This window comes from Syzygium oleosum, unplaced genomic scaffold, assembly GCF_021117445.2.
Source record: "Syzygium oleosum isolate NSW1041296 unplaced genomic scaffold, Sole_v2.1 Sole_v2.39, whole genome shotgun sequence".
Taxonomy (NCBI): Eukaryota; Viridiplantae; Streptophyta; class Magnoliopsida; order Myrtales; family Myrtaceae; genus Syzygium; species Syzygium oleosum.
In genome coordinates, this window is record NW_026607523.1 from 741,314 (window position 1) to 761,727 (window position 20,414).

The 20,414-nt window shown below is 37.9% G+C and overlaps 1 protein-coding gene across 1 annotated transcript; it reads right to left on the minus strand.

The window, feature by feature from the left end:
- Positions 1 to 8,443: 8,443 nt before the first annotated feature.
- On the minus strand, positions 8,444 to 9,061 carry LOC130135914 (polyol transporter 5-like). The gene has a single exon (XM_056305778.1). It carries the CDS (start codon positions 9,059 to 9,061, stop codon positions 8,444 to 8,446), a length of 618 nt encoding a protein of 205 aa, XP_056161753.1.
- Positions 9,062 to 20,414: the final 11,353 nt, after the last annotated feature.

Here is a 20,414-nt window from a genome sequence, read left to right on the forward strand (position 1 = left end):
TCATTCCATTCACTTAATCAACTAGCATTGATTGATTAATGGTTAACGATAACGAGCTACCATATGTATTCACAAAACGGTGACTCATATCGGTTAACCTCTAAAGTCAGGTCGAAGTGTTCGGCATGGTCTATCCGCCGAACATGCATCAGGCCTAGACATACATTTACAATCTCATGCATAACAATGAGAAAGGCATGCGCTTAGGCCCAATCAGCCTTATATCTCAATCAATCAAGTAATGGGAAGTGGCCTCTTTAGAGGATCACTTGTTCGGTTATTATTATCAAATTCGGACCCTTTCTGTTTAAATGCGATTAATCAGCTTAATGATGTCCAAATGATGCAAATCAAGTGTCTTTAGAAAGCTTAGATCGTGATGATCAAAAGTTAAGAAGACTGTTTTTCACAATTCCCGTCCGATTTTTTCGAAAATTGGAGTTTAACTCGGAATGACAGACTGGACTCGGTTCTGTTAGGAATTTCAAAATAAATGCGGGAAAAATAACAAACGTTATCCAAACCGCATGAAAATTTTTAGGCAGTTAGGATTTCCTGTTTCTAACAACTTTCATTTTTTGAGTTTTTGTTGAAAAGCCCCCAAATTTTTTATAAAATTCGGTTTTTGCCTAGAACATAAGAACATATTATCAACATTACAGCTTCTGATATCAACTTTCGAAGGAGTTTTAACCATGCAAACGATGTCCATTCAAGGCGTACAACCTATCAAATCGAAGTTTAAGACGTATTCTACGATTCTCTAGTTTAAAGCTTCGCGAGATTTCGACATTTTCGAGGTTATATCAGCATCACAAGCATACTGACTCTTCAGGATTCGAGAATAACGAAATCGAACTTATCTTGTGTAATGATACTTTGATGTGCAACTGAGCGATCCGGTCTCCATATTTAGCTCAAGGACACCACGGAGTAGTTTCGGAAAGCTCGACGAACCTTTGAGAACAAAGTGTGCAAATCAAAGTGAGAATTGAATCGGTTTACTCAAATGAGCAATCAACAAGAAATCAAGTGAACAGAAGTGTTCCGGTGACTCTTTGAAGAGATTCCGGTCACCATGAACTCGGGAAAGGGCTAAGGTAGGGAGCCGTAGGTCTTGGACCGTCGTGGAAGGTCGTCGGACTGCCGAAATCGCCGGTTGAACCAGTGAGAAGAGGCCACCGGCTAGGTTGTCGGTGATGTAACCGAGAGAGAAAACCGCGCCGATTGGGGAGCTCCGGCCATCGGAAGTGGTATCTGGTCTTACGACCGGCCTTGGGACACCGCGGGGGACGGCGGCGGCACGCCGAGAACCGGTCGGCGATCGGTCGAACCGGGCGGGAGAAGGTTCAGCCGAGAGAGAGAGAGAGAGAGAGAGAGAGAGAGAGAGAGAGAGAGAGAGAGAGAGAGAGAGAATAATATGAAAAATGAGCCCCCCTTTGATTTTTGATGGGAAAATCCCTATATACCTCCCTCAAGTTTGAATTCTAGTTATTGGATTGATCTAATGGCCTAAAATGTTCCCTTAATGATTGAGAATATTCTTTAGGGGTTAAGGTTAAGTGACATGGTACTATGGATGGCCATGATGCAATTTTAAATGAATGACCATGATTTATTGGCTTAATCCTTAAATAATTCTGCTTAACCTTTAAGTAAGGATATTTTGGTAATTTCACTTAGGGGAATTTTGTAATTTCCAGCACATAGAGAGAGAGAGAGAGAGAGAGAGAGAGAGAGAGAGAGAGAGAGGTGGCCTCAGCCCGCCGGAATTGTGGTCGAGAATCAGTTGGCCCAATCGGCCGGGTCAATTCTGGTCAAATCAGGTTGAACCGGTTGAACCGGTTTGACCCGAGTTCGACTGGGCAGAATCGGTTCAGTTCTTGACTCAATTTGGTTTCAATTTTATGCAATTTCATCCCTATTATGATTGATAGACTCATTTGAATTGAATTTGATTAAATTGGATTGAACCAATTTGAAATACAAGTACAAATTGACCAATCTTAACTTGTTTGGCCGAATTGCTCTTCAATTTGAGTTAAATTGTATTGCCAAACTAGACTAATGAATTTAATTGAAGTCTAATTAGCCAAATTGAATTTCAGTTCAACAAATTGTATTTTAGTCTAGAGTGGGTCAAGTTGAATTGTATTAATTAGACCAATTACTTTTGGATTTCTCAATCATTGAATCACTAAATTGGTCAAATTGACTCAAATTAATGTGAATCTTCCAAAATTGATTTCGGATTTGAGTTTCATATAAGAAATTAGGTTTATCCGTGTCTCAATTACGCAAATAATGAAGAACCGACCAAAATCCCTAATTAGGGCTCAAATTGAGGGTTTTCGACCTTGGCTTGAAATTATAAAATTGATTTGAAAATTGAATGCAATACGACCTCTAGATAAAATGTCGTGAATGAAACTATTCTAAAAAATGAATAGAAATGAATTAATTTCATTTTTGGTTGATTTGAACAAAGTCCGCAAATTGGGAAAAAGTTGTTTCTAAATCGATTTTTGTAAAATTGATGATACCAAAGTGAAAAGCTAAAAAGAAATTGATATAGATTGTTTTGAATTTTTTTCAATTTTTTTGGACAAAGTGTTGATCAAAAGTCAACATTTTAGTACTTATATACTATAATGCCAATTAATGGGTCAAACTTTGAATGTTTTGAAAATTGATTGTACAAAAGTGAAATTGACACTACTTTGGGGTTTTTCATGCAAAAAATCAAAATTTGACTTTGAGTTGACTTTTGATCAAAGTTTGACAAAAAAGTCAACTCAAAAGTCAATTCTTTAATTTTTTGAAATTGAAATGCAAAAAGTTAGGAAGTGAATGGCTAATGCTAATTCAAATGCTAAATGACTCTTTTTGGTTGAGGATTGGGTTCCGTTGCGATCGGAAACCCTAATCTCAAGCCTTTACCTTTTAATATGCGTCGGCCAAAAAGCAGGTGTCAATAGTTGCCCCTCTTTGAGAGGAAGTTCAAAGAGGTTCCTCTCAAAGATCAAATGATTCTTGCAATTTTTAGTCGACTCCTGTGAAGATAAAAGGAAAATAACAAAATTAATGACATTTGATTAGAGGATGTACCTTTGAAACTTACCTCGAGCCTTGGTATTGATCTCACCATTGATGTTCTCATCTCTCTTTCTCTCGGCCATGTAGTGTAAATGGTAAGGAAAGAAAGGATGGAGATGAAAGGAAGGAAAAGAAAGGAGTAGGAGTAGTCTTTCCATTATAAGAAATGGGTTTCGACTAGAAGGAATAGTCTTATCATTATACGAAATGGGTTCGACTAAAAGGAGTGGTCTTACCGTGTAACAACGGATTTCGAGTAAAAGGGAATGAATCGGTCACGGTTACTAACATTCATCATGTCTATTCGAAAAGGGAATGATCATGAGTGCGAGAGCACATCATGCCGATTTGAAGAGGTCACATGCGCGAAAACTCACTATGCCTAATTTTGAAAAGGGGATGGTCATGAGTGCGAGAGCACATCATGCCAATTTGAAAAGGTCACGGGTGCGAAAGTTCACCGTGCCTAATTTGAAAAGGGAATGGTCATGATTGTGAGAGCACATCATGCCGATTTGAAAAGGTTACGGGCGCGAAAGCTCACCATGTCGACTTGAGAAAGGAAGAGGATAATAAAGATCCGCTCCACTTAGGGAATTTCGATTTGAGAATGATTGCAAGTTGCAATTACTTGGATATTGAAGATCCGAAACTACTAACCTGCATCCACTTGGAAAAACTATTAAAAAGGAATCATTCAAGATTGCATAACCAATCAATCAAGAAATTTAATCAAATGAAAACTTTGAACGTCATTCAAATAATTGTCAATCAATCTCTTGGTAAATGTCATCAATTTGTCAAAATTCCTTTAAAGGAAAACCTTGAACAAAATGATTTTGATATCTTCAAAAAGGGTTGGTTAAAAATGCCAAGTTGAAGTAGCTTAATCGAAAATGTCTTCTTATCATGGTTCTCATGAAAGCTTTTATTCCCATCCATTAATGTGGGATTCCAACTTTGATAACTAGGGATACCTCATATAACTTATGCCAAAGGCCTTTGGAAATATTCGCGGTAAATACAATATGATCAATCAAAACGGTCTTTTGAAGGACTGTAATGTAGGTTTGGTCATGGGCTTACACAAAGGATTGTCACTATGAGGCCAAGAAAGATGTGTCATCAATATCTTCATCGGGTTTACAAGTCAAGAACCTTAAAGATAAGATAAGACATGATTGCTTCCACTCCTTCAAGCGGTAGCTTCTTTGTGAAATCTTCATGTTCACTTAAACCATCCCAATCGGTAGAGATTTGAAAAGGGTTGTAATGTCGATTCGAATGAGGCTCAAAAGGCTTAAAATTTTGTAGAAGGGATTTTAAAAAGATGGTGATTATCTTGGTATCATTACCAAATCATCCAATCTAGATGCGATTTGACTCTTGAAACTTGTCTTAAGAGTCCATTTTTTCTTGCAACACAAGAGCTTTGCTCTTTTCTAAGCATCTTTTGCAATTGAAATTTTGTTTTCATCGTAACCATGTTGCTTTTGATGCATTTTCTTTTTCATGGACATCGGCCCTGTTTTTACCAAGCACACTGCTTTTTCATGCCTCATAGTATTTATCTTTTGAGCTCTTAGGACTCTCGAGATACTCTTTACATATTCTCGAATTTTTTTCAAATTTTCTTAGTAAATCATATGCATTGCCCCAATGTGCAGAGATAATCACCACTTGGGCTTTGAAAGGAACACACTAAAAGATCCACTTGGTTAAGCAAAGGATATAAGTGCTTAGGTAGAGGAAAGAATGCTCTTCTTTACTTTGGAAAGCTTTGAGCTTCCATCAAGATCCACCTGTAGTTACCACAAGAAGGTTTAGTATTAAAAATTGTACATTAAAATACACAATAATAAAAAAGATTTACTTTTTATGGAAAAAAAAAAAAAAAAAAAAAAAAAAAAAAAAAAAAAAAAAAAAAAAAAAAAAAAAAAAAAAAAAAAAAAAAAAAAAAAAGCAAGTGAAAGTAATAAAATCTTTCTTATTCTTTTTACTCCAAAAATGATTAACCATAACCTCCTAATTTGTTTCAATGTGGGGTGGTTCTTGACGGGAGGTATTTTGAACATTCTCCCTATTTGGTTCAAAATGGCTAGCAAGAGATATCGTAAGTATTTAGGATAAAGAAATGAAATGCCTTTCATCACTTCAATCCATGTATTCAATGTGAATAAATCCTATGTCCTAAGACAAAGGTTTAGTTTTTTCGCTCAACTTTCAAAAGTGTATAGGGATGTGTTTGGATTGAGCTTGCCTTTTGTCATCTCAAGTGCTTTGACTTGGCATGACTAACATTCTCTTTTGCTTTGCCAAAAAATCATTTGTTTAAATTATCCTCCATGGGGATTTTTTATGCATGATGTGCTTACCAATGTATGAATGAATAATTTGAAGGATATCATTCAAATTCTTCAAAATCATATTTTCAAACTTGGAATTGTTTTTCCAACTTTTGAAAAACTGTGGAAGGTATTTTTTAAAAACGTTGACAAAGAACATTTTTTCCAAAGTTTTGTTCACTTACTCCACAATAGGTAGTTGATAGCAAGGAGATTATGTCGATGTATAATTCTTGACACAACGTCGTCATTGAGTTTAATCTCTGCAAGAGTGAATCTCTGCAAGAGTGGTGTTTCCTAAGAAAAGGAAGGAAACGATGTCAGAGAATTATATTGGAAATAAATAAATTGGAGTTATACAATTTACTCTTCCGCTTGATTCCATATCAGAAAACACCTCCAATTTCCTTGAGAATGTTTCGATACCTACAAAATGGACAAATGCATTTATGCGATGTATGCATGGTATGCATGATGCAACTGACCTAAAAGTGACTTGGTCTTGCTCGAAAAATGGCTTCACGGCCTTTCATTCATGGAAAATATTTCTCGACATCATTTGCATTTACAAGATTTGGCAATTCTTGATCATCCATTTCGGTAAGAAGTAAGGCTCCATCGGATAATACCTTCTTTACAGCATATGTGCCCTCATAATTCGGGGTGAACTTCTTGTGAGGATCCAATGTGTTGGACAAAACCTTTTTTAGCACAAGATCATTAACCTCAAAGTGCCTCAGTCAAACTTTGCGAGTGAAGGACTTCGCCACTCGTTTTGATAACTTTGTCCATGACATAAAGATTTCAACCTCTTTTCGTCATTCATGTTCAATTGTTCATATCTTTGTTGAACCCATTCGGTTTCGGATAGCTTCAATTGTGAGAATACCCTTAGTGAACGAATCTCCACTTCCACTGGTAGAACTTCCATTCCATGTACAAGTGAGAACGGAGTTGCCCCAGTTGAAGTACGGATTGAAGTTCGATCTGCCATTAGTGCATATGGCAATCGTTGGTGCCAATCACGATAATTCTCAGCAGTCTTCGATAAGATTTTCTTAATGTTTTTGTTTGCCGCTTCCATATCTCCATTCATTTGTGGGCGATATGGTGAAGAATTCAAGTAACGAACGTGAAATTCGTTAAGCAATTCGTTCGCTATCTTGTTGTTCAAATTGGATCCATTGTCGGTGATGATTGCTTCGGGAACTCCATATCGAGCAATGATATCACGACGGAAGAATTTTGTCACATTCTGTGGTGACATTGGCGTATGAATTTGCTTCGATCCATTTGGAGAAATAATCAATGGCCACCAAAATAAAGCGATGCCCATTTGAAGCTTTAGGATTGATGGGTCCAATAACATCAATCCTCCACGTAGAATCTCTCTTGGAGGAGCATTGATCTTGTCCCCATAAACTTGGTATTAATGACATTATCGCATGTGTTGAATGCAATCGGTCTCCATTGTCAATCAATAATATCCAAGTCTCATGATTTTCTTTGCTAAGAGGTGACCATTCATGTGTGGGCCACACTCTCCTTCATGTATTTCCTTCATCAACTGATTGGCTCCTTTGGCATCCACACACCTTAGCAAAACCGAATCGAAGGATCTTTTATAAAAAGCATCTCCACTCACAAAGAATTTTGATGCTAATTTCATCAAATACTTTCTATCGGGTGCTTGACTCCCTTGGGGAAATGTGCCTTTTTGGAGATAGGTCATGATATCGTAATATCATGGCTCGCCATCGGATCATGATATCGTAATACCATGGCTCGCCATCGGATTCTTCTTTAATCGCCATGCAATAAGCCGGGCGTTCAAGGGTTTTAAATTTTGAGGGGATCAATGTCTAATCCATCCATAACTTGTAACATTAATGATAAGGTTGCCAAAGTATTGGCAAATTGATTTTGAGACCTTGTTAGATACTCGAAAGATATCTCTTCAAATTCTTCAATTAATTCTCCGAGCAATTTGTGATATGGTATCAATTTTGAATCGCGTGTTTGCCATTCACCTTCGGTTTGAAGAATGATGAGTGCGGAATCACCTTAGACTTGTAATCTCTTAACCTTCAAATCAATGGCAAGTTGTAAGCCAAGGATACAAGCTTCATATTTCGAGGTGTTGTTGGTACATGGAAAAACTAGCTTTGCGGCCACGGGATAATGTTGACCTATTGGGGAGATGAGGATTGCCCCAGTGCCCGAACCGGATAAGTTAATGACACCATCAAAATACATAATCCATTTGTCATGTGAAATCAAGAGAATGCGTTTGTCCGCAAGATCCATTCCATTAAGGCCTTCTGATTGCTTTGAACTTTCGGCTAGCATATTAACTATAGCTCGACCTTTGACAGATTTTTGTGCCATAGTTTGCACATCAAACTCGGAGATGAGAAATTGCCACTTGACTAATTTTCCAACCAAAGCAAGCTTCTCCAAGAGGTAGTTGATTGAATCATTCTCAATCACTAACAAGACTTGATAATGAAGTGTATATTGACGTAATAGTTGTAATACCCATACCAAGGCTACACACGTTTTTTAACTTCGAAGTAATAAATTTCGGATGTGGTAAACTTCTTGCTAAGATAATATATCGCACACTCCCTTCCATCTCTTGATCTCATTTGGGCTAGTATGGCTCCCAATGATTCATCATGGATGGTCAAATAGAGAATCAACGGTACTCCGGGAGTTGGCAATAAAAGATGGACATGGACTTGGTCAAATGGAGCCGGATGAGAATTTAAAACTAACTCCAACATTCAGTCAAATGGGTGATGATAAGAAGAAGAGCTATGCATGATATGTGTATGATCTTTCAAAAAGAAATACCCTAACAACTAGATTTATATTTGTCAGATACCCCTATCCTATAATTATTCCCTTAATAGTCGTTGCCTCGTTCGCGTCCCCCCGTTGTTCCCCTGCATTTCAATTTCGCTAACCGTAAACCTTCGCTGGATCTGTTAACCAAAAAATCAGCCCGTCTCCTCAAGAGACCAGCCCTTAGTTTCCGGCATTGTGATGAAGAAGACCACCCACGCTATGATGGAGACCACAGCGAATGAGAAGGTAGCCCCGCCGAGGGGCATCGGCTTGTCCAGTACTAAGAATATGGATGACATCAGTGCACTCGCCCCTTGGTTCACAGCAAAGGCGATTGCGCATCCCTGTGCTCGCAGCTTAAGTGGGAATACCTCAGAGTTGAAAATCGAAGTGACAGGTCCCATCCCTACGGAGAAAGAGGCCATGTAAAGGAACAATGAGGTGATGCACATTTTTGCCACCCACATTTGCTTCATGTCATTTGGGTCGTCGATATGCTTTGTGTCGATTTGGTCGATCTTCACAAGACTTGTTCTAAGGATGACAAGAGACACAATCATCCCACCTATGCTGCTCAATAGCAACCGTCGTCGCCCGAGCTTGCCAAGGAGAAAAGTGGCCACGAGGATGCATATTGTCTTTGCAACTTCGACTAGGATGGTCAATAAGATCTTCTCGTCGGAGGACATGAAGCCAGCCTTCTCTATGAAACGAGTAATGTAAAGGAGGATAATGCCAATTCCAAAGGTCTTTTGGAATAATTGGATCATAATGGCGCCAAGGAGCGTGTAGCGGATAGGTGGGCTCGGATGGCTGAAGAGATCCTACCACACGCCCTCCCTAGTGCTCGGCACAATGACAATGTCATCATTCCACTCTAGACGGATGCCAGCAACCGTCTTGATATTTTTAAAATTGGAGTTTAGCTTTCTCATTGGAGACGGAGATCTTGGCGAGGATGCGCTTTGCTTCGAGCAGCTTTCCTCGCATGATGAGCCATTGGGGGGATTCCGGCATGGCGAGGACCATGATAGCGAGCAGGACCAAGGAAATTGCTCCCTCGCATAGCATGGTTTCAAATCCATGAGAGGCTTTTTTGCGAGATCAATGCCAATCGAAGCTGCCAGTTATTACTACAATTGATCCATCCTAGCAAAATACCTTTTCCAACTTTGAATTTTCCTCCTTTTCTTCATAAGAAACCTCACCTTCTGACCCTGAGATACCAAATTTCCCCAAACCTGCTAATCTCATGGCCGATCCCCCTAAGGTGGATATGGAATCAAACTCATTTGAGCCAGAAATAGTAAACATTCATAATCAGAACTCTCGTTCTAGAGCTTCGACCTCCAAACACTATTTTACTCTTAATGATATTCCATACCCTAAATGGTCAGAAAGATAACAGGAGTTCCATGCTTGGCTCAGCACTAGAGCTCTTTGTTGAAAGTTGGCATGATATACAGACTAAGTTCGTTAGCAGATTTACTAGTAGCCTCAAAGATTGGAGCCGCTTCGAAGCTTGACACCAAAATTCTTCTAGAAGAATATTGAAATCCATACACCCGGTATTTTAATTCTGCTTCTGGAGATATTTTTTCCACAAGAGTCCAAAGCAAACCCATTACCTTTCAGTTCTTCCCACAATGTTCTCTCACCACTAAAATCCTTAGTTCTAGCTCACCAGATAAAGATATCATCATTGGATGAGACATCCTAACCCAGATTTCCAAACTTAGAATTTTGTCTAATGGACTCCGGTTTAAAAGACAATTCAAAAAGTTTGTGGACATCCAACGATTTTTCGCCATCCAAATGAATATACTAGATTCTATCATGCAAACGCTTCTTAGTGCATGTGTGAAAGCTCATTTAGAATTTTTCCTTAAATGTCTCAACCCTTTGTGGGAAAATCCTGACTTTTTCATCCATCTGCCTTTTGAGAAAAATGAAGATATTATCTCACCATTTTATTATAAATATACTAGTACCACTTTATAATTGCCTTTGTGGGAAAATACTGACTTTTTCAAGTGGTACTAGTATTGATTGTTCATTGGTGAACCCTCCAATTGTGTATCAACATTTCATAAATATCTAGAAGGAGAAATCTTGTCGACCATCGTAATTGTCAGGAGAGAGGATATGGGTAATGGTAGTCATGTCCAACTTCTAGTTTGCTTGAGACATCATAATAACAAATAAATAGAAAATTCAAAACTTTCACAATCCCTATTTATTGTATTAGCAATTTCAAGCAAACGAATGTCTTAGAATTATAATAAAGTTGATCTTGTTAAAGAGTATATCGGAAATGCACATTATAATTAATAATTATAATGATTAAATTATTCAAAATCAGGATATTTATAATATGATCATCAATTTTTTTGTCAATTGATGATCGTTGATAAATACACTACTTAGAAATTGACGGAATACACTAACTTCTCTGGAGCAACCAACCCTTCGTCGACTATCTCAATCTGAGGGCGCTTCTTTAGATATAGCTAGCGATGAACAATGTATAGTAACATTCACTTAAGCTGAAGTTCCAGCAGAAAACTATCCGTCAGAAAATATATGCTGAAAATTGGCCCAAATTAAATGCTGAATGTAAAAAAATATAAACTGCATCTGTTAGATTCATAGCAAATTATTCATCAACCAGCATGCATCAAGCTGGGGAATATGGGTGAGCTTAAGAATGCTTTGACATCTAGAAAGCTCATTTAAAGAAGGAAGGGACTTTGACTTAAATGTGCACCCGCTTAAAGTAGCTGAGTTTGGACTTAATCAAGTCCTTAAAAGGCTACATTCAATACCTCGTCCGAATCTCAGGGTCCTTGGGATGTAAAACTCTTAGAGGATATTCCTTCCTATCGGGAAGAAAAAGATATAGTGAGAATTTGAAAGTACGAAGCGTGTGGGCACCGGCACGTAAAAATAAGGAACGCATCCTCGCTGCCTGCTGTCTGTTTGCATTGGTTAGTAAAATAGTATTTTTCAAGCCCATTGGAAATGAAATTTTTGTTTGGGGGAAGTTATATTTAAAATATTTCTGATCATTTCTCTTAGCAAATAAATTAATTATTCAAGAATTATGTCTAGTTTGGTATTTAGCTATAATTAACAGATTAGTGAGATAGATTTCAAGATAAATGTGGGGTATACGTTAAAACTAATCATCTAAATGATCAATATCTTCTCCGGATTCTGGGCGCTGAACGCCTCCATTGCCACTAAACTCTCCAATCTCCCCCTGCCCGCCCGCCACTCTCGGGGGGACGGAGGATGGAGAAGAGAGGGTTCGCGCGACGAAGAAGGAAGCGAGGGAGGATTTGGTCCCTGTCGCAAATAACAGCTTTCGCCACGTGGCTGTTTCTCCTTCTCGCTCTCTGTGTGTGTATCTGGACTCAACGAGAGAGATGCGGAGGGCTTTCAACGACCCAAAAAAATGATGGCGTCACCCTTATTCAATTCGATCAAAAATAGGAGGGCTTTTGCCTCGGACAATCGCAGACAAAAGAAAACCCCACTTCTTTCTCTCCATTAGAGGATAGAAAAGTTGGTGTTTTCGTTTTCTCACTTTTCTCTTTCACAATTTTTCCCTTTGGTGTTTTCAGTTCTATTTGTTGGTTTTAGTTGTCATAATATACATATTGATCAAGTTGAATTTGGTTTAGCAGTTTTGATTTTTCGGATACCAAAAGAATGAAAAGAGATCACCAGAACGCCCTTGAGAATCGTGCACTCCAATTAGCTGCCTTAAAGTTACAACAGATTGAAAGGGTTCTGAAACTCGCTGAAGAACACAAGGTATTCTATTTATATTTGTTCAAAATACGTATCTTTTCATGTTAGTCTTTTTTGACACTCATGATCTTTCAGAGACAAAAGGAAGAATTCTACTGCCGAGCAATTAAAATCGAAAAGTAGCTTTATGAAAAACACATCTTGAAATTGCAAATTGAACAACTGAGGGAATTATCAAATGTCGCGAAGCACCTATATCGGGGAAAGGAGAATGATAGCGAACGCACATGAATACGCAGGAGGGGAATGTGTGAAAGGTTAGCTTTTCATGTTTAAATTATGATGATGCATGTTTTATACGAATAAGCAGTAGGTCTATCTCTGTATCACTTGGCAGGTTTAGAATGTAAGTAAGTTATGATTAATCCCATTTATCAAAAGTCGTAGATAACAGGCGGTTTCTGGTTTTTTTGTGTGTTTTCTGCGGGGATTGAAGCTCAAGCACATAATGTGCCGTAGAAGTTGCAAATCTCATGATGGAGAACTTGGTGATGAACATGTTCGACCTTTATGTAGAAGGAATGTCATCTGGATTTTCTTCATGAATCCATAGTTAAGTAGTGCGATTTTTTTTTTTTTGGTTTGTGTCCCTCCCCATCTTGCTTATTTATTTTTTGTTACCATTTGTAATTTTGGGAAATTGTTGGGAGAAAAATTATGGGCCCTTGAATCTTGGCTTGGGGAAGAGAATAGATTGTGGACCATTGGATTTGTAGTGGGGTTGGTAATGGGGTTAGTAAAAATTAAGATCATGTTCTCTCTCTCATTCTCTCTTGCTGACTCTCTCTCCTCCCTTGTTCCTCTCATTCGGTCGAGCTTCACCCCACCACCTTGCCTGACCAGCAGCCGTTCCAGCCATCGCCAGCCACTGTGACACCGCCAAAACAGCCACCGGCGCCGCTGCTTCACCACCACTGCTACGCCTCTCTCTTTCCCTCTCCTTGCTCACCATTTTCGGACACTACCAGCCCAAACTGAGACCAAAAAAAGAAGGGAAAAAAACAAAAAGGAAATAAGGTTCAACAAATCATTAATTATAAAAGAAGAATTGTGCCCTTACATCACAATTAAACGTGATGTGAAATAGATGACAAGGCATTTGCCCTTACTTAAAGAGAGGTTTCAAAACTCACAAACCAAGATACAAAGCACAAAGAGGAACTCGTCAATTTGAGAAAGGAACTTAATACCGTCAAAGGTGAATAAGAACTTTCAAAGAAAGATCATGTATCTCTTGAGGAGAATGTGTCTAAAATTTGCACCAAATTTTCTCTTGGTTCAAAGATAATCGAGCACATTCTTTCAATTCAAATTTCTTATTATAATAAATCCATTTTGGATTATGAGGAAGAAGAAGAAGAAATAAATCATTTTCCTAGCACAAAGGATAGAATCAAGAAAAAGCCTCATATGTAAGACTACAAAAATCATTTTGCTAAAAATCATTGTTCTAGCTGCGATAAAGATGGTCATCACAAATATGAATGTCCAAATGGGCAAGCTAAGCCAAAGAAGATCCACCAGAAGTATAAGTCCACTAACGTAAAAGGACCCAAGTTTGTCTGGGTACCAAAAAAAAATGAAATCTTTCTCTATAAAAAGGCTGAGCAAAAAATGGTAGCTAAATAATTGATGCTCGCAACATATGATCGGAGATGCTGACAAATTCCTATCCTTAACCCAAATTGATGGAGGAGCTGTCACTTTTAGAGGAAAAGACAAAGGAAGAATAATCGGCAAAGCCGACATCAAGCTTGGAGAGCTAATCATTGAAGATGTAGTATTAGTCAAAGGAACCTTATAAGTATCTGTCAACTGTGTGACAAAGTATACAAGATCAGCTTTAAAGATGGTGAATGCGTAGATAAAGGCAATGATCTATCATAGGTTTTATCTGGCTAGAGGTATGAAAATATCTATCTACTCAATATCAATTATGATACTGCCTGTTACTTAATATCTAGTAAAGAAAAGAAAGAGTTTCTGCACAGAAAGCTAGGTCATATCAGCGTGAAGAAGATTTCTAAGCTAGCAACAAAGGACTTGGTATGTGGTCTTCCAAGAATGAGGTATGAGAAGAATAAGCTATGCAATGAATGCTTGTTAGGTGAGCAAATGGAGAGTACATTCAAATCCATAAACACTATTGCTATCAATAGAGTTTTGTAGCTTCTCCACATGGATCTTCGGACCTACAAGAAATACTAGTCTTGGAGGAAGTAGATACTATCTTGTTGTTTTGGATGTTGGATGATTACTTTAGATTCACTTGGGTATTGTTTCTAACTCACAAGGACGACGAGTACAAATATTTTGTGAAGATTGCCTGGAAGATACATAATAAGAAAGGATACATTATTACAGGCATTAGGATTGATGATGGTGGTAAATTCAAAAACAAGAAACTTTGCTAATTACTGTGAAGAAAATGGGATCGAACACAATTTCTCACCTCCATACACTCCGCAAAAAAACGGTATAGTAGAAAAAAAGAACAAAAACTTGTAAGAAATGGCAAGAACGATGATGATTGAAAGCGGGACCCCAGCTTATTTTTAGGCCGAAGCAATTGCAATATCTTAATATATCATCGACAGAGTGTTTCTACGACCATTATTGGAGAAAACACCCTATGAGTTGTTTAAAGGAAGAAAATCGAAGGTATATTTCTTGGCTATTCTACCACTTGCAGAGAGCCATTTGTGTGTGGGATAACATACCTGCCACAAGCCGTGTCTTCATTTTCCCTGATTGGCATATTAGCGCCCCTTTCCTGGTATCTGAGCCAATGCCCTATTCAACATACCTGCTTGTTTTTAGATGAATTACCGGGTAGAAAAGGTAGACTTGTTCCACCATGAGTGATTCTACTAATTCCAATTCATCAGTTAGTGTAAATGCCCCTTTAGATCTTCACACTTCAAATGTTTCTAAAATTGACTATTTTTATGTGGTCTCATCCCTTAATGAAGATAGTAAATTTTCAGAAAGTCATCTTCCACTTATAAATCCGTATTCTGCTTTCGTAAAACCTCCATCTTTTTCTCCGCTCTGTTCCATCAAACAACTCATCAAACATACACCTCAAGAAGTTATGGAATATGTCCAGTCATCCCAATTCGATCAACATCCTATTCTTGCTACCTAGCAAGAACATTCTGTTACCCTTCAAATACATTCTGATTTTCCATGTCAATGGGTACAACAAGGGTATATGCATCTTCACTTTGGTGCTATCCGTCTTGTACTATCCTTTTATGGTAGAAAAGGATTACCTGTTATTGCTAAAATTGCCCTTCTAGGTACTCGTTTTTTGGATTACCAACATGCTTGTATTGGTACAATCCAAACCAACCTCATTGTTGGAACAATGTTTGTTACACTATTTCCAAATTTCAACATGGCCCTTACGAACCCAAGACTCCTTTCTGCTCTTAATTTTAAGTTACAGCTCACCGGAGTTCCTCAGACTCTTGATTCTATAGCTGTTACTTTACACTACCAAATGGTATATCGAGTCCAAAATCATGATATTGATTTTAATTTTCCTGGCACTGAGGATGCTCTTTTTATCTCAGTGGATAATGATCAAAGTTCCTGTGTCTATGTATCAAAACAAATTCCTCGAGATCAATTAGTTAAGTTATTCCTTGATACTTTGGTAACTAACTATGAAAAACTCCATCAGAATTTCATGCCTATCCAATCCATGAAATCTTAGTTCACAAAAAAAAAAATGGTACGAATGTCATTAAATTTAGTAAGGAAAAGGAAGAAGCCCCTTCTTCTATTTTTCCTACTATTTTTATGATGCAACCCTGTCATACTAATGGTCCTATTGAATAACATAACATACCATCCAAAAAGAAAAAGAAACGGTTCAAAGATAGTCTCTACCAGAGATATCTTGATGGAGATCCTGTCATAGGATCCCTTGGTGTGGATGGAGGAAGATACCAATTTATGATTTCATATGGACCACCCCCGCCACAAACTCATCCTCTAGTTCCTGAACCTTGTAAACCTCCTTCACCACCACAATCAGCACCCAGAAAAACTCTCCCACAAAAGTCAGTTGTTTCACCCTTTTATAAATCCATTCAAAAATGGGATAGAAAAAATTCTTATCCTTTGCAATTACCCAAAGCACCCTAGCTCTCATGTGTTTCAAAGCCTAAACCACCACCAGTACTCCCAACTATATGTATGTTTCAACCCTCAGACTTTCCACCCTTGGAAATGACCAATTCTAGTGCTCCTTTTCCAACATTAGAAGAATTTACGGACGCTTACCATTGGTTCCGACACATGTTCAAAGATTCCAAATTCTACGAATGTCGATGAACATGGGAGACAAAAGAAAGCTACTACTACCGAAGTTGTTTTGAATTGGCAATCAGAAAATGCTCTAGCACAAAATAATGTTCTCAAGACAATTGATACAAAACTTTCAACTATCCAAGCCCGCCTTGATCATGTCGATTAGAAAGTTGATCAAACGGCTTTGGTCACAAACAAACTGCTTGAGACGTTCTAGAAGAAATTGCAGCAGATGGAATCGAGTAAATATATTTCCCATCATTATTTGGAAGACCAGACTATTGAAATGAAAAAGCTACTTTGGCAAATTAAACTCCTTCAAGAAGGAACATTGTTCCTATGCTAGACCCATTTTCTCAATTTAAGCATCGAACCCAAATGGAAATCTCTCCTCCAAAAGTCACTTCAATTGCCTCAATCATCGCAGGAGCCCCAAAAGAAGATCGGAGGGATATTATTACACTTCGAAATGGCATCCGTGAAATGGAGAAATAAAAGAAAATGCGGCAGGAGAAGAAGTCAGGCGTTCCTTAACCTTCCCAAGAACCTCCTTCTTCCCACATGGTTTCAAATCCATGAGAGGCTTTTTTGCGAGATCAATGCCAATCGAAGTTGCCAGTTATTACTACAATTGATCCATCCCAGCAAAATACCTTTTCCAGCTTTGAAACATCCTCCTTTTTCTTCAGAAGAAATCTCACCTTCTGACCCTGAGATACCAAATTTCCCCAAACCTGCTATTCTCGTGGCCGATCCCCCTGAGGCGGATATGGAATCAAACTCATTTGAGCCAAAAATAGTAAACATTCATAATCAGAACTCTCGTTCTAGAGCTTCGACCTCCAAACACTATTTTACTCTTAATGATATTCCATACCCTAAATGGTCAGAAAGATAATAGGAGTTCCATGCTTGGCTCAGCGCTAGAGCTCTTTGTTGAAAGTTGGCATGATATACAAACTAAGTTCGTTAGCAGATTTACTAGTAGCCTCAAAGATTGGCCAAAAACCGTTTCTATTCAAAATCAAATAACGTTCTTACTCCAAACAGATTTTCATTATGTGATCCGCGTTATCCACCAGTTCTTATTTGGCAAACCAGAAAACCTTCTTGAACTAAAAAGGAGAGAGTTTTTAAATAGAAAATACTGCTCTTTACGTCGAAAACACCTTAATAAGCATTTCATGGAAATGCTTAAATTGTTTTATGCTCTTGGAGCCAATCCAAACCTGAAGCAGGTATTTTTATCTTCTATTCCAAAAGAAATTGGTCAAGTTGTAGAAAGATCCCTTCAGAATAAGCAGCGAAGAATTTCTGATGTCCCGATAGAAGAATTGTAGCAGGAGATACATTTGACTCTTGATGACCTCTTTATTCGTCGAAAGGCATTCAGAAGTTATCTTAAGAGCAATAAAGTGCTTGATAGAGCTTGTTGAAGGCCAGAGTTAAGAATCAAATGTCCAAAGAAAGGATCCTGTGATGACCCTTCTTGCGGAGATCGGCATAAAAAGAAAAAGCACTTCAAATGATTCTCCCTCAATCTAGGAAGAAGACATAAATGGTGTTTCTTGATAAAAAGACGATCCAAATGCGATCAGTCTGGAAGACGTAAGAAATCCGACAGATATTACATTTGTAACAAAAAAGGCCACTTTGCAAAGAATTGTCCGAAGACCTAGAGAAGAAACTTTCATTAAATCCAGGAGCTTGAAAAAGAAACTGAAATTTATCTTCAGGATGATGATGTTGAATTCGTCTTCTCTTTAGAAGATGAACCAACAATGCACACCATATGCGCTATACAGATGTGATCCCAGTCCAGTGATACTGAAGACTCATATGAAGAAATAGAAAATGGAGTTTATTCATTTTCTTCCAAAAATCCAAAACCTCCTACAATCCAAGATCTTTGTATCTACATTCCTTCCATCCTTCCACATTTTCCCTTCAAAATCTATCTTTCTAAATATGCTATCCTATTTCTCTTATAGTCCTTATAGATACTGGAGCTAGCGCTTCGAAGCTTGACACCAAAATTCTTCTAGAAGAATACTGAAATTCATACACCCGGTATTTTAATTCTGCTTCTGGAGATATTTTTTCCACAAGAGTTCAAAGCAAACCCATTACCTTTCAGTTCTTCCCACAATGTTCTCTCACCACTAAAATCCTTGGTTCTAGCTCACCAGATAAAGATATCATCATTGGATGAGACATCCTAACCCAGATTCCCAAACTTAGAATTTTGTCTAATGGACTTCGGTTCAATAGACAATTCAAAAAGTTTGTGGACATCCAACGATTTTTGCCATCCAACTGAATATACTAGATCCTATCATGCAAATGCTTCTTAGTGCATGTGTAGAATCTCATTCAGAATTTGTCCTTAAATGTCTCAACCCTTTGTGGGAAAATCCTGACTTTTTCATCCATCTGCCTTTTAAGAAAAATGAAGATATTAATCCCACCAAAGCAACTCATTCAGGGATGAATCCTGATCATTTGATTTTGGCACAAAAGGAATGTTCAGACTTACTCCATTAAGGATTAATCGAGCCATCCGACTCTTAATGGTGCTGAGAAGCATTCTACATAAATAAGCGTTCTGAGCAGAACAGAGGAAAGATGAGGCTAGTCATCAATTACCAACCTCTCAATCAGATCCTTCAAGACGATAAGTTTCTATTATCCCATCGAAATTTGTTATTCACCAGTTTAACTCAAGCTAAGGTCTATTCTAAATTTGACCTTAAAGCTAGATTCTGGCAATTGGGAATTCATCTATATGATAGGCACAAAATTGGATTTTGCATCCCCAATCAACAATTTCAGTGGACAGTGCTCCCCTTTGGTCTTAAAACAGCTCCTTCATTATTTCAAAAAGCTATGTGCAGAATCTTCTCGCCTATTTTGGCTAATGTCCAAATTTACATTGATGATATCCTCCTCTACACTCCTGATGAGGATTCTCATTGTAAACTGTTTGGCCAATTTGCTGAATTGATCCAGAAATATTATATTATGCTATCTCAAAAAAAGATTATTATTGCCCAACGAGAAATCGTATTTCTCGGAATGCATCTTAAGAACGGGTTATATTATCCTAGTCCCCATATTGCCTCAGAATTGCAAAAATTTCCTGATGATAATCTTTCTCTCAAACAAGTTCCACAGTTTCTTGGGATAGTCAATTATTTCAGAGACTTCGTTCTCAAAATCACCAAATTGGTGAGTCCACTGCAGCAGAGGCTAAAAAAAGATGCTCCTCTATGGGGACTTCAACAGACTAAATCAGTTAGAAGCCTTAAAGAAGTTTTACAACATCTTCCTTCTCTACAAATACCTTATACTAGGAAGAGAGTTTTACAGACAGATGCTAGTGATGAATATTGGGCTGCTGTTCTTTTCGAAGAAATTAATGGAAAGCATAAAATCTGTAGACATAACAGTGGAAGATTTACGCAAAGCGAGATGCATTATCATTCTATTTTCAAGGAAATCTTGGCAGTAAGGAATGGCATCAAGAAGTTTGAATTTCATCTCCTTGGACATCATTTTCTAGTTGAACTAGATATGTCATATTTCTCCCAAATGCTGAAGTTCAAATAAAGTAAATTCATCATCCTCAACTCCTCAGATGGGCAAAATGATTTTCAAAGTATTCCTTTGAAACCAGGCATATAGCAGGAAAGAAGAATTTGCTTGCTAATTTCTTGTCACGGCCAAAAGAATTTGCTGCACCAATTACATTCATAAACATGTATGTGTTTCGAAATCCATTCGGTGGATTTAAACCCATCAAGATGAAACCTCCTTGGCCTAGCAGACAATATCTGCCAGAAGTTCCTACATACATCCAAGACAACACCCTTTTTTGAAAATCTGCCATCACTAATGTGGAAATATCAACTACTGATTTTCAGCAGGTACAGAAGATTAAGTCTTCGACCCAATGAATATTATCCCGAATATCCTTTCATCCATCCT

What these genes read in the sequence shown, in the direction of transcription:
- LOC130135914 (XM_056305778.1), bottom strand. Translation starts at nt 9,061, where the DNA reads ATGATCCAATTATTCCAAAAGACCTTTGGAATTGGCATTATCCTCCTT.